The 15,617-nt window shown below is 40.0% G+C and overlaps 1 protein-coding gene across 4 annotated transcripts in view; it reads left to right on the top strand.

Moving 5' to 3' along the window:
* The first annotated feature begins 3,623 nt into the window (after window positions 1–3,623).
* Rprd2 (regulation of nuclear pre-mRNA domain containing 2) overlaps window positions 3,624–15,617 on the top strand; it is a 94,375-nt gene continuing 82,381 nt past the window's right edge. The window contains exon 1 of one of the 4 annotated variants that reach the window (XM_015503012.2): window positions 3,624–4,862. In XM_015503012.2, the coding sequence (XP_015358498.1) occupies window positions 4,658–4,862 (205 nt within the window). In that variant the 5' untranslated portion in view covers window positions 3,624–4,657. The remainder of the gene's footprint in view (window positions 4,863–15,617) is intronic. The other 3 variants (XM_015503011.2, XM_015503013.2, XM_048814915.1) reach the window with 3 other exon arrangements.

Here is a 15,617-nt window from a genome sequence, read left to right as displayed (position 1 = left end):
ACTAATGGTAGTTTACATTTTTTTGCTGGCCCCAACATCAGAATTTATGAAGACCATTAGAGCCTCAGAGAGGGTCGTTGTCTGGCCAGGGAAGGCCAATATTTATGAGGTGTCACTAAAGTTTCAGAGAGGGCTGCTATTTGGTCAGAGAGCCAGGCATGGGTGAGTTCAAGGCATGGGCAGGCATTCCAAGCAGGTTCAGAATTTGCAGTAATTTAAAGCTGAAATTATCTTTTCATGGCTTTGTGGCGGGATGGCTCCCAATTTTAAGAAAAGATCAGGTTGGGTCTATCAAGACCACATCTCCAAAATAAGCAAAAAAAAAAAAACACCAAACCATTGGTGCTACTTTTGATTCATTTGTTTTTCTCATTCCCAACATAAATCCGTGAATAATCCTTTGAGCTCTTACTTCAAAATATATCCAGAACTTTTTTTTTTTTTTGATACCAGGGATTGAACTCAAGAGCATTCGACTACTGAGCCACATCCTCAGCCCTATTCTGTATTTTATTTAAAGACAGTGTTTCACTGAGTTGTTGAGAGCCACAGCCATGTCAGCAGGCCACCAAAAGCCACAGTCTGGCTGGGCACCAAATCTGGAGGTCACGAGCCACTTGCAGGTTCAAACAGGAACTCCTTTATTGCCCTAACTCCACCAGCACTCCACGCGCACTCCCCTCCACCGGGCTCCTTGGAGCCGCCTTATTGCTGGTCAGCAGGGGTCTATATACAACTGAATACACAGCCTGTTTTAATCCAGCATCATCCAGTCATAGCAATTATACACAGCTTAACTTAATTATCATCTTAATGGCTCCCTGGTGTCACCTCTCAACCACTCCTTCTGGCAAAATGCTAGGCACCATCCTGACTTGGCTGTGGCTCTCAACACTGAGTTGGCTTTGAACCCATGATTCCCCCATCTCAGCCTCCCTAGCTGCTGGGGATTATAGGAATGTGCCACTGTGCCCAGCCTCAGACTTTGATGTCACTTGTCATTACTTATTTCATTATCCCTCTGGCCCAAATTTTTTTTTTTTTTTTTTTTTTTTTAAATATTTATTTATTTATTTGTTTTAGTTCTCGGCGGACACAACATCTTTGTTTGTATGTGGTGCTGAGGATCGAACCCGGGCCGCACGCATGCCAGGCGAGCGCGCTACAGCTTGAGCCACATCCCCAGCCCCCCAATTCTTATTTGGATTACTCAAACAGTTTCCCAATTAGTAGCTCTAAAGTCTGTTTTCAACCTAGCAACCAATGCAATCTTTTAATTAATTAATTTATTTACTTATTTAAATATTTTTAGTTGTAAAGCCAAACAACTTAATTTTGTTCATTTATTATTATTATTATATTTTATTAGTTGTTGATGAGCCTTTATTTATTTATATGTGGTGCTGAGAATCAAACCTAGTGCCTCACACATGCTCGGTAAGCGTTCTACCATTGAGCCACAACCCCAGCCCTATTATTTTTAATGTGGTGCTGACGATTGAACCAAGTGCCTCACACATGTGAGGCAAGCACTCTGCCACTGAGCCACAACCCCAGCCCCCCAGTGTGATCTTTTAAAAATATATATATAATTTTTAGTTGTAATTGGACACAATACCTTTATTTTATTTTTATGTGGTGCTGAGGATCAAATCCTGTGCCTCACACATTCTAGGTGAGTGAACTTCCTCTGAGCCACAACCCTAGCCCCCAATGTGGTGGTGCATGCCTATAATTCTAGTGACTTGGTAGACTGAGGCAGGAGGATCCCAAGTTCAAGGCCAGCCTCCACAATTAAGTGAAGGCTAAGCAGTTTAGGAATTGGGGGGGGGGGTGGGGCTGGGGATGTGGCTCAGTGAAAAAGCATGAGGGTTTAATCCCAGTAGCAAAAACATCACAAGAGCCTGACATAGTGGCACATGCCTGTATTTGTAGTACTCCAGAGGCAGAGGATAACAAGTTGAGGACAGCACTGGGCTATTAGTAAGACCCTATCTCAAAACAATATAGCACTGGTGTTCAGTCCCCCATACCACAAAACAAAACCAAAAAACCCAAACAAAACATGACAGGATAGTCACCATGTAACTTCTTTGCTTAAAACTTCTCTCACTAAAAGAGCTTCCTATTTCAGAATTGTTAAATAAAATTTATAGGAGGAACGAAACTAAAGTTACTCATGCTAAAAAGATCCATGTCACCAAATGAAACTGTTGTTTATTTAACCTTTCAAGAAATCAGGATAATAGCCAAATTTCCAAATAGGTCATTCATAGCTAGCATGAAAAAGAAAGCATCCTACTTTAACTTTTACAAGGATTTGGATTGAACAATGTTTTTTCTTCTATTTCTGCCTTCCTCAGCCCTTTCTGATTAATAATGACTTTTCCGTTCAGCTCATTAGAACACTCATATTTTATGGAATGAAATATTGCCTGGTTTTAACCATAAAGCCAGTTGGTCTTTTTTTTCTTTTTTTTTTTTAAACTGTGGATTGAACCCAGCAGTGCTGTACACACTGAGCTACATCCCCAGTCCTTCTTTATTTTTTTTTATACACGGTCTCACTAAATTGCTTAGGGCCTTGCTAAGTTGCTGAGATAGGCCTCCAGTTTGTGATTTTTCTGCCACAGCCCTCCTACAGGCATGTGGCATTGTGCATAGTTAGTTTTCAAATTTGTTGAAATTTTGTCTTCTGGTAAAGTCCTTAACAGTGGCCTTCAAAGCCCTACCAGGAAATTTTCCCCTCTCCGACTTCACTCATCTTGTACCACATGTCCCCTTCTCTTATTCTCTTCCAAACTGGCTTCCTTGTTCTTAAGACATTTCCTGTGTTAGGGTCTTTGTACTTGGTGTTCCTTCTGCTATCCTGTCCCCTCTTATATCTGCTTGCTCATCTTTTTCTCGGGGTCCACATCAGATATCATTTTCTTTCAGAACCCTTGCTGGTTCACCATACCACTTCCCTTCACATTCACTTTCTTTCTCTGTCACATACTCTCTACACCTTCTGCTTTCTATTTCTTTCTTTTTTTTTTTTGCTTTCTATTTCTTTATAGAACTCACTATGCACTGAAATATGCTTGTTTAAGGTCTCCTGCCACTAAGCACCAAACGTTTTTTGTCTGTTTTACTGTTACTCCCACAAATCTCAAACAGCATTCCAACATTCAACAACTTTTTGTTGAATTAATGCTAGACGTGAACTTGACAAGACTCCTTGCTCACGAACCATATTGGGGAGCCATAAAATACTTAAAATTGCACTGTACAGTGGGAACACATGAACCTGCAAATCTGCCCAGAAGATCTACATAAGCCAATATAATGGAATGGTTGGTTTTGGGCTGTGTTCATCAACCGATATTTAAGGCTCTTGTAAAATTGTAATGTAGTAAGTAAGCAATTGAGATCGTAACTGGCCAAAATGAAGTCATATATTGCCAATCATTCTTTCCTCGCTCCAAATGTTTAACAGGGAAAATTTTTTGTTTCACTTCCTCAATTATTTCCTCTTCCTACAATCCAACTGGATTATGCAGCCGACTGGCTGGAATGGTATCGTCCAGGGGAGCGTGTAATGGACTGTTCTAGGAGTCTGCGTAGTGAATGGCTCGTGGGACCTGGCACATGCGCATCTTCTGCGGCGCTGCAAGATGGCTGCCAGCCATTTTGTCACGCGTCGGTGCCCCGTTAGCGATGGCAGCAGCTGGAGACGCCAAGAAGTAACAGTGAACTCGGAGCAGTGGGAATTTCCTGTCCCTGTTGTGTGAGCGAAACAGCGACAAGAGAGCGATCCCGCGAGGAAGCGAAAGGCGGAGCGGAGTGTTGGGCCCCGCCCTCTAACCTCTCCTTAGGTTGATCAGCTCCTTCATCCTTCCCTCTGGGTTTTTACTTTCAGTCCGCTGCGCGCAGATCTGCTGCGCAGGCGCACAAATAATCGAAGCGCTTCCTTGGCCCTAAGGGTTTGCGGACTCCTGCGCGCGCTTCTCAAACTCTTCCCTTGATTGGTCAGATTGCCCCGCCATCACGCCTCCCTTGGCTTTCAAGGTTGAGGAGGAAGCGGGGGGGGGCGGGGCCAGGCCGCGCGTGCGCGATGCTGTTGCTGTCCCTGGGCTGCTATTGCGTTGCAAAAAAAAATCCTGACTAGGTAGCCTTGGGCCTTTTCTGTGCAAGAGAATCTAAGGAGAGAGAAAGATTTCTGCAACTGAAGGGACAGTCGGGGAATATTAAATTTAAGATATTAACGCCAGCCCTGGCTCACAGGAGTGTGGTGATAGGGGTGAGTAAGGGCCTTAGCGTTGAGAGCCGAAGAGTAAAAAACCATTAGTTTCGGCGCCAGGCGTTTTGAAAGGCTTCTGTTTTCGTCGTATTTCTCTCCTGACTACTGACTGGTTTAAACACGACCCCTGAACAAATATCGATAAACCTTCGAGCCCGCAGCCCCACCTTGCAGCGCGTAGGAGCCGCCAGCGTGCCGGGCAGCGAGCCCTCCCCTCCGTCCCTCCAGGAGAGCCTAGCGCGTGCGCTCCCCCACCTTCTGGCCTCCCTCCCCGTCTACGGCTTCCACGCACTCGCAGTGATTGTTTTGCCAGCTCCCGCCGCCGCCGCCGCCGCCGCCGCCAGAGGAGTAGCAGCGCTTGTGCAAACCGGGAAGATGGCGGCCGGCGGCGGCGGAGGCAGCAGTAAGGCCTCCTCCTCGTCAGCCTCTTCGGCAGGGGCTCTGGAGTCCTCGTTGGATCGAAAATTCCAGTCGGTAACCAACACCATGGAATCCATTCAAGGCTTGTCGTCTTGGTGTATAGAGAACAAGAAACACCACAGCACTATCGTCTACCATTGGATGAAGTGGCTCCGGAGATGTGAGTTGTTGGGGCGCCCGGGACGGGAGGCTGGGAGGTGGAAGGAAGTACGGCCCGCAACGCTCGGGGCTTCCCCGCGGAGCCGCGGCGTTCGCTCGGGCTGGTTCTCCGGGAAGCTGGGACCGACCTCCCCAGCCCGGGCCGGGCTGCCCCGAACCGCAGGAGGTCCATTTCTTGGATATTTTCTTGCCTCTGACGTGGTGTGACCTTGGGCCGTTGGGCCCAGAGCCTTACAGATGTTCCCCTTTCAGCTCAGACGGAGCTTGCGAGTGGGCTGTGGGTTCCCCTGAGCCCCACCGAGATTGTCGCGTCCGTTTATTTCCTGTAGGCCTTGCTGTGAGTCGTCTCCGGTTCTCCTGGTGTAGACCAGGGATGTTTCAGCAGGGGAAGTCCACTCACTTAGCCAGACGGTGCTAGACCGTTTGGTGTTTTCTGCTGAGCTGAAACTTGTGATATGTAGTAAGGATGGCCTTATCTGGATGTCCCTAAAACTTGTGATGTGTACTGAAGGAGGACTTACCTGGATAGGTGTTACGGGAAACAGCATGAGCTCTGCGTGGGTCTGGGGCGACCGACCACCTGCTCTCCTTTTACCTGTGTTTGCTGCAATAAAATAAATACTTCTTGATACGGACTAGAAACAATTGGGATAGTTAGTGTCATCATTAAGACCTTATCGTGGAAGGCATATTTGGCTACTTTTTGGATACCTGAAGTATAGATTTTTTTTTTTTTTTTTTTTTACAGAATTGAATTTGTTTTCATAGGTAATCAAAACGGGAAACGTGCTTTTTAAAGCATATGATACTTTTTTTCCCCTTAGTTATTGCTGTTTTGCCTTGGTATGTGTGTGTTTCCCCCCACTTTGGTGCTGTACTACAGAAAAGAGGTCCATTCAGCATGGACTTTTCCAAAAGATTTCAAATTCTTAGGAGAAAATGTGGAGAACTCACTTGCTTCCTGCTGAGAATAGAGGGTTAACCCAAACTTCACATACATCTATTTGAATTTTAGTTTGCTTTCTCTCTATAGCATGTTACCAGTGAGACTGGTCATTCAGTTATTCTTACTTCTTATCCTACTTCTGCCATTGCCCCTGAAGTGTTTTGATTTGTCTTTACCTTGGATAAAGCTTGCAAAATTGTAGGTCCAAAGCTTCAAACCATTTGTGTTGGAACTTGGATTTGGAAATATTTCTTATGGTTTTTTGAATAATAATACTAAAAATTTAGTTAGTAGAGAAAGACAGGATTAGTTAATCTCTTTGCTAATAGCAGATCATACCTTCTTGCTGGAATGTAAAATTAGAACCTAGATTATCAAATATGCTAGCAATCATTATCAAAGACTTATCATGTGTCTAGTATGGGCCAGACATTTCATTATTCCATATAATATACTTTATAATGTACTGAGAAGTGGTGTTTGTTTGTTTGAGTAATGAGATTGAACACAGGGGTGCTCTATCTTTGAGCTTCTTTCCCAGCCCTCTTTATTTTTTATTTTAATCCAGGTTCTTGCCAAGTTGTCCAGGCTGGCCTGGAGCTTGCCATCCTCCTGCCTCAGCCTCTCTAGTAGCTGTGATTATAGGACCATGCCACTGGGCTCAGCTGAGAACTAGATTTTTCAACTATGGTTTACAAAAAGAGAACATTAACGCTCAGAAATGTCAGGTTGCTAATGGTTACTCAGTAAAATGTTGTAGTTGGGAACTGGCTCCACCATTAACTTTGTAAAATAATGTTTAATGTACTTGGTACACCACAGGGAGCAAACAGTGCTAATGTGAGCACGAGAACCAGTTCTCCACTCTGTCTTACAAGGTTTTTACTAAATTATGCAAGCATTTTATATTTCCTGCTGTTGGGTTCTACTGCTTTAATTCTTATGATTACATCCTTTGCAAGATTAAGGTGGTCCCTGTCCTTACCTTGTGGGGTCATAAATGACAATTACCAGATGTTTTTTCCCAGTCAGTAATAATGTGATACACTGGAGCCAGAATTTTTCTGCCTGTGCTATTGTTGATACCATGTACTATGTCTGAGCTTATTTCCTCTGTTGATATCTTAAAAGTGAAAAAATGATTGCTCTAAGAAGGAAATAATTCAGCTGAAGTTTGTTCTGTATAGTTTGTGTAGTTCTTTAACTATAAAAGCTTTTGACTTTATAAAACCTGGTATGATTTTCCTAGAGGAATGGAATTTAACTTTCTAAAATGGGTAGGGGTAATTTCATAGTCATTTTGTACTTACAACTTGGTTATAAATAAAGCCTTTTTTTTTTTGGTGCTGGGGCCTTATGCATAAGAGGCAAGCACTGTACCAACTGAGCTATATCCCCAACCCTTAAATAAAGACTTTTGAGAGACCTATTCAAATGAGTGCTGAAGGGAACAATGAAAATAGTTTGTGTATTGGACCACATTTTCATTTAATTTTATATTTCTTTTTTTTTAAATCTTTTTCTTTCTTTCTTTTTTTTAGTTGTACTTGGACCCAGTACCTTTATTTGTTTTTATGTGATGCTGGGAATCGAACCCAGTGCCTCACCAAGCTAGGCAAGTGCTCTGCCACTGAGCCATGTCCCTGGCCTCTTAATTTTATATTTCTTTACAGTTAGACTTACATTAGTTTGAATTTGGTTGCTAAGTCTACTTTAGACAAAATTGTGAAGTAGGTATTTCAGATTTCTTTCTTTTTTTTTTTTTTTAAAGAGAGAGAGAATTTTAATATTTATTTTTTAGTTATTGGCGGACACAACATCTTTGATTGTATGTGGTGCTGAGGATCGAACCCGGGCCATACGCATGCCAGGCGAGCAGGCTACCACTTGAGCCATATCCCCAGCCCGGTATTTCAAATTTCTAATCTTTCTGTCCATTTTCCTGATGCCACTTTTGCTTTTTTTTTTTCTCTCCTGACATCCACGATTTAGTAATTCAGATCTCTATGTAATTTAAGTAAATGCTATTCCAGAGATTTTTTGTGTGTGTGTGGGGGGGGACAGGTACCACATCTTCAGCCCTATTTTGTATTTTATTTAGAGACAGGGTCTCACTAAATTGCTTAGCACCTCCCTACCGTGCCTTTGCTGAGGCTGGCTTTGAATTCGCAATCCTCCTGTCTCTCAGCCTCCCAAGCCGCTGGGATTACAGGCATGCGCCACCGCACCTGGCTTCCAGAGATATTATTTTATTTACTTAATTTTTGTGGTGCTGGAGATGTAACCTAGGGCCTCCAGCATGCTGTTCAAGTGCTCTACTATTGAGCTATATCCCCAGTCCTCTGAGTTCTTTCCATTTTATCATTCATTTAATAATGTGTCATAAGAGACTTTTATTCACCAAAAAGAAAAATAAATTATAAAGGAAATAATTTACTGAAAGCAAGTGTGCTCTCTGAAGATACACACCGATTAACCAGTTTTCTTCAGACATTTTAAAATTTTGCTTGGCTGTAGTGTTTATTGTCTCTTTTTCTTTCTTTCTTTTTTTTGGTACTGGAGATTAAACCAAGGGTTTAACTTTTGCATGTTAGGCAAGCACTCTACCACTTCACTATATCCCTAGCCCTCATTATCTCATTTCAAAAAGTTATCTTTCAGTAGTATAAGCAGATGCTTATTTTTAAATCTTTTCTCTGCTTTAAAACCCTCCCTTGATACCCCATTGCAGCAGAGTTACGTTCTAAACTTCTTTTACTGTGGTCTACAGCATAAGACCCTACACTTAACTGCTCTGCTTGCTTCTTAGTTCTTTTCTGATCCTACCTTCTCTTCATTTAGATCTAACCTCAGATATTACCTCCTCAGAAAGGTCTTGTTCACCTTCAGTTGCTATTATGTCATCTTATTTTCAGTATATGAAATCACTTATTAAATGTTTATTGTCTATTTTCCTTTGTCAGATGACAACCTGTGTTTTGTTTATTGCTGTATCTCCAAGCAACTAGAACAGAATGTGGCATTTAGTAAAGCAATCATTAAATATTTATCAACAATGGTGTGAAATAATCAGATACTTGAGGAACAGAATTGCTTTTTTTTTTTTTGGTATTGGGGATTGAACTCGGGCATTCTACCACTGCGCCACATCCCTAGCCCTATTTTTTATTTAAAAATATGTGCAGGTTCAGGATGTGGCTCTTACATGGATGTGATGTGCAATTTGACCTGATTATCATTTCTATACTTCATTCTTCTTTCCCATTTTTATTCACTTGTTTCTTTTCTTTCATTTTATTTTTGGTACTGGGGATTGAACCCAGGGGTACTTAACCACTGAACTGTATCAACAGCCCTTTTTTCTAATTTGAGACAGGGTCTTTCTAGTTGCTTGGGGCCTCTCTAATATTGCCAGTGCTGGCCTTGAATTTACCATCCTATTGCTTTAGCCTTCTGAGTCACTGGGGTTTACAGGTGTGTGCCGTCATTCCTGACTTCTTCCCATTTTTAATGTATAATGATAATCAGTATGGAAAAGTAGAAAAACGTAGACTTTGGAATTAGACCTAGGTTCAGATCTTAACTCAATCACTTCATCTTGGGTGACATACTATGTGAGGTACTTAAACTGTGATCCTTAATTTCTCATCAATAAGTAGAGATAATAATGATCTTTCATAGGATTGTTATCTAGGTATAAGAAGATAATGCATGTATTTTAGCCTGCAACCTAGGACATAAAAAATTGAAATTATTTACTATGATCATTCAGATAAAAATAGTCTTAAAATCCTGAATATTCAAAATAAATTATGGCAGAACCTTGTTTTGGGTACAGTGGTAGAATTTACATTCTTGGTTGGTAGAAGATATATTGGACTAGACTCCCTGAAGTGATAGTGAATGTTGCAAGTTCTCTGAAGAACTAGTAGAAAAAAATGTAAAATACTATGTTTATGATACCTCTATTTTGTCTTCTTTCTTTTTCAGCAGAGGGAATCTATTTTATTAATATAGTTTTATATAGTAGCAAATGATCTTGGTTTGGGTTTTGCAGTTTGATAAATCCTTTGGTAATTTATGGACTCTGGAGTGTATCCTAGAACCCAGGATTTTATTCAGCAGTTGATCCTTTTTAGCGCCTGTTTCACCTTTTATTTTTTCCTTTTTCTCAACAATGTGTTTCCATCTACAATGTTTATTTCTCCAAATCTTTTAACAATTAAAATACTCTCAATTAAAAATAAGTATCTTTATGATTTGCTGTATTTTGTCTTATTTCTAATTATTGAATACTTGTTCTGTTTTGGAGAGCTGTGTGAGTTTAATGATTTTTTTCAGGAAATAGTAGAAATGTGATTGCTACTTAGTTGTAGAACACAAAATCTGTTGATTTCCCTTAAGGTATTTTTCTTTTAAAATATTTATCTTTTAGTTATAGTTGGACACAATACATTGATTGTATTTATTTATTTTTATGTGGTGCTGAGGATCTAACCCAGGGCCTCCCATGTGCTAGGTGAGGGCTCTACCACTGAGCCACAACCCAGCCTTTAAGCTATTTTTGATATAAATTTTATATACAAAAATAAAGAGGTAATGACACTTCCTTTTTTTTCATCACCCCACTTCAGTACTTATCAACTCTATGGTCAGGTTTTTGTGTTTTTTTTTAATTTTTAATTTTCATGGATATCTTTTACCCCCTCCTCTTCATTACTTTGAAGCAAGTTGAAGTACAGTCTTTTATGTTTTTCACAAGAGACAAACATAGAGTAGAAAAATAGTCATAGAGGATTTATTTGTTGCAGAGATCTACAAAGTGCAGTTACTTTTTTTTTTTTTTGGTGCCAAGGATTGAATTTGGGGGCACTCAACCACTGAGCCACATCCCCAACCCTATTTTGTGTTTTATTAGAGACAGGGTCTCATTGAGTGCTTAGCACCTTGCCATTGCTGAGGCTGACTTTGAACTGGAGATCCTCCTGTCACAGCCTCCTAAGCCTCTGGGATTACATGCCCGTGCCACCACCCCCAGCTCTCAGTTACATTTTTTATCCATGGTAATGTTCTGTTAGTTTGAGTCTCATGAACTTTAAGTGGATCATGAAGCTGGTAATAATTTTATAGCTAATGTTTGTTAAGTGCTTACTATGTGCCAAATGTTCCTAAGCATTTTACACATACTAATTCTTTCAGAATTAAATTTTAAAAACATTGTCCTCACAATTTTTAAAGTAGGTATTATAATCCCCATTTTACAGATGACAAAATAGAGGCACTGAGAGGTTAAGTAACTTGCCTCTGGTTTCAGAGCTAATTAATAGTGAAGCCAAGATAAACCCAGGCATTCTTTTTTTTTTTTTTTTTAAGAGAGAGAGAGAGAGAATTTTTTAATATTTTTTTTAGTTTTCGGCGGACACAACATCTTTATTTGTATATGGTGCTGAGGATTGAATCCAGGCTGCAAGCATGCCAGGCGAGCGTACTACCGCTTGAGCCACATCCCCAGCCCAATTAAGAGGTTTTTTATGGCAAAACATTTGAACGTATACTCATCAGTGAAGAGTTCAGTCTGCTGTTTGTATATATGTATATATTATTATTATTATTTAGTGGTGGATACTGGGGATTGAACCCAGGGGTCCTGGGAATGGTAGGCAAGTACTCTACCACTAGGGTACACCACCAGCCTGCTCTTTTATATATGATATTCCACTAATCTGAGGGCCTGGGACCATTTTCTGGAGTTTGGCCTCTGAAATGTAGCCTGTCCTTTTTTGTTGTTTACATTCTTTGTAATCTTATCCTGTGTTGCAGATAGGTGGGCTAGTCTTGTAGAGTGTAACAATGTTATAATTATATATGTATACCAATGAATAACACAGGTGGACTAAATACAAATTCTGACTTAAGAGTTCTAAGATGGATTTTGCTTATAAATCGCTAGTTTACTTTCAGTTCTTTCAACAGTATTTATTTTTAATATTTAAAACATTTAAAAATATTTTATTCCACAGTAGTCATACATAATTATGAGATAAGTATAATACTGCCCTTTTTTTTTTTCCTTTCTTTTGTATGTGTGTGTGTGTGTGTGTGTGTGTGAGAGAGAGAGAGAGAGAGAGGGAGAGAGAGATACTGGTGGTTGAATCCATGGGCACTCTGCAGCCCTTTTTATTTTATTTTTTTTTTAAACATTCATTTTGTAGTTGTAGGTGGATACATATTTTATTTTTATGTGATGCAGTGCCTCACACAAGCTAGGCGAGTGCCCTTTCCTCTGAGTCACAGCCCCAGCCCTAGCCCTTTTCATTTTTTTAAAATTTTTTTTAGGTTGTTGATGGACCTTTATTTTATTTGCTTATTTATATGTGGTGCTAGGAATTGAACCCAGTGCCTCACACATATGAGGCGAGAGCTCTACTGCTGAGCTACAACTCCAGCCCCCTAGCCCTTTTCATTTTGAGACAAAGTCTCACTAAGCTGTTGAGGCCAGCCTTGAACTTGTGATCCTCTTGTCTTAGCCTCCTGCATCACTGGACTTAACAGCTGTGCACCATTTTGCCTAGCTTTATTTTTTTAAATATTACTTTTGGGGGGAGTAGATACGGGGGATTGAATTTAGGGGCACTCGATCACTGAGCCACGCCCCCAGCCTTTTTTTTAATGTTTATTTTTTAGTTGTAGTTGGGCACAATACCTTTATTTCTCTTATTTATTTTTATGTGGTGCTGAGGATCGAACCAGGGTCTCGCACATTGAGACGAGCATTGCGCTGCTGAGCTACAACCCCCGACCCTTTTTATCTTTTATTTTGAGATGGGATCAGACCCAGCGCCTCACACTTGCCAGGTTAAGTGCTCTACCACTAAGCCACAATCCCATCCCCCTAAAGATTTATTATTTTGCAGTGCTGAGAATTGAACCCAGAGTCTCACTCATGCTTGGTAAGAGCTCTACCACTGAGCTATAGTTTCAGCAAATATATTTTTATTTTTAATTGGCACATAGTAACTATACATATTTTGGGGGTATAGTGTGACATTTTAACACATTTATAATGTATAATGTTCACATCAAGGTAAGTGGCTTATTTGTCACCTCAGACATAATTCATTTCTGTATGTTGGGAACATAAAATTCTTTCTACTAGGTATTTTGCAATATACAAGCGATTGTTTTCAAACATAGTCTCCTTACTATGTTATAGAACCTTAAAAGTTATTCTTCCTGCTAGGCACTGTGGTGCATGCCTATAATCCCAGCAGCTCTGGAAGCTGAGGGAGGAGGATCATAAATTCAAAATCATCCTCAGAAAATTGGCGAGGCCCTGAGCAACTTAGGAAGACCACTATGGCTCAGTGGTTAATTGCCCCTGGGTTTGATCCCTGGTATTTAAAACAAAAAGTTATTCCTCCTCTCCCACTGTACTCCTGAACTTGTTAACCCTCAACAAATATTTATTGAGCAGCTGTGCCAGGCACTGTCTCGGCACTGGGGATACCAGAGGGCGAACAAAAATCTTTATCATAACAAGAGTTTATACTTTAGTAAGAGGAGATAGGCATCAAAGATAGTAAATAAGTGATAATAAATGTATCAGAAGGTGATAAGTACTATAAAGAAATATAAAGTAGGAAAGAAGATTATGAGATTTGCAGTTTTAAACTAGACTAGAAGGAAAGGCCTTACTGACAAGGTGAAATGTGAGTAAATAGGTAAGTTAGTAAGCAATATAGATAGGAAGGCATGCAAGAATATTTAAGCCAAAAGAACAGAAAAGTATAAAGATCCTGAGGTTAATGTATGTCTGGTGAGCTAAAGGAACATATTATTTTTCTGTGGTGCTGAGGATCGAACCTAGTGCCTCACACATAACACTAAGCCACAAACCTAGCCCTTCGGCTTTTATTTGAATGAGTTACTGAACTATGAGTAGAGGAGGGATATGATTGATTTATGATTGGAGGTGCTGCCAGGGATTGAACCCAGGGTGTTGTTCATGCTAGCTGTTTTGTTTGTTTATGGTGGTACTAGGCATTAACCCAGGGGTACTCTACCACTGAGCTATATCCCCAGCCCTTTTTATGTTTATTTTGAGGCAGTGTCTTGCTAAATTGCCCAGGCTGGCCTCAAACTTGTGATTATATTGATGTTGTTTTAGGTGTCTATTTTTAAATATACCTTTACTGAGATATAATTTATAAATATAACTTTTTTTATATAGTGAATATTAAATCCAGGTCCTTATATATGCTAGGCAAGCATTCTAGCACTTAATGAAAAGACAGGGTCTCACTTAGTTGTCCAGATTGGTTGTGATCCTCCTGCTTTAGCCTCTTAAGTAGTTTGAATTATAAGTGTGCACTGTTGTGTCTTGTAATATTAACTTTATCATTGGAGGTTACAGCAAAGGTACTGCTGCATGGATCTAGTGAGGCTAAACCAAGAGTAGAAATAAGAAAAAGATTAAAATAGATCATTTCTTTGGGGGAATTGAGATAAGGTTTACTTGGAGCCTCAGAAAAAATCTAAACCAAGAATACACTAGATCAAGTGTGTAGAGGCATCTAAGATGCCAGAATGCCTGAGAGCCTTCTCTATGAACCTCTGCTCTATCATATTTAATGCTCTCTCTTATTAGACTTACTTCTTAATTTACATTGATTCTCTAGTTGATCTCTTCCAGCTTTCTGGCCCTAAAACAATGTATGGCCCGAATAGACACCTTGGGGTAACTGTTGCATATTTTAAAAAAATATTTATTTTTTAGTTGTAGTTGTAAAAATACCTTTATTTTTATTTATTGATTTTCATGAGGTGCTGAGGATCGAACCTAGGGCCTCACACATGCTAGGTGAGCGCTCTACTGCTGAGCCACAACCCCAGCCCACTGTTACATAATTAGGCTAAAACAACTAAACTGTGCAATTTATTTATTTTTTTGGGGGGTGGAATTACTAGGCATTGAACTCAGGGGCACTCACTGAGCCACAACCTCAGCCCTCTTTTGTATTTAGAGATGGGGTCTCATTGAGTTGCTTAGCGCCTCATCATTGCTGAGGCTGGCTTTGAACCTATGATCCTCCTGTCTCAGCCTCACTGCTGCTGGGATTACAGGCATGCACCACTGTACCTGACCTCAACTGTATAATTTAAATGAATTTTATAGTCTAGGGATGTCATTCACTGGTAGAGTACCCCTGAGTTCAATATGCAGTATCAAAAAAAAAAATAAATAAAAATGAAAGGTTAATATTGCATTATTTGTCTCTGTCTCCCCTTTGAATGCCTTGATCATCTTTTCTTTATTTTATTACGCTAGGTTCATAGAAGTGTAGATAATATTTTTCTGTGTTTTCCTGGCAATTTTTTAAAACATGGAACTACCTTATTTCTAAAGTCAATATACATTAAACAAGCCTTTATAGCTGTATTATGAGACTTTATAAAAAATAGTCCTATGTTCTTCATTTAGATGCTTTGTTTCACATGGAAAAGGGTGAAATATCCTTGGCCCTAGCTGGGTTTAATACAATGTAATGTGTAAAGTATACATTTATTGTACCAGATCCCATAGTAAGCTAACTGTTAAATTGTGGAATAGATGAACATTCCTATACAAGTACCACATGCTTTCCTTCTGAAATTTAGACAGGGGAAAAAAGAAAACATGAAAGTAGCAGGGAGAGAGACAGGAAGGGGTTGTGGGGGACGGGAAAAGGGATAATGAAGGGTATGATCAAAGTATGTTATATGCATATACAATTATGCCACCATGAAATCTCTTACTCTATATAATTTAAA

This window comes from Marmota marmota, unplaced genomic scaffold (genome assembly GCF_001458135.2).
Source record: "Marmota marmota marmota unplaced genomic scaffold, marMar, whole genome shotgun sequence".
Lineage (NCBI taxonomy): Eukaryota > Metazoa > Chordata > Mammalia > Rodentia > Sciuridae > Marmota > Marmota marmota.
Note: the sequence above shows the minus strand (reverse complement) of the source record. Positions and strands in the feature narration are given on the sequence as shown.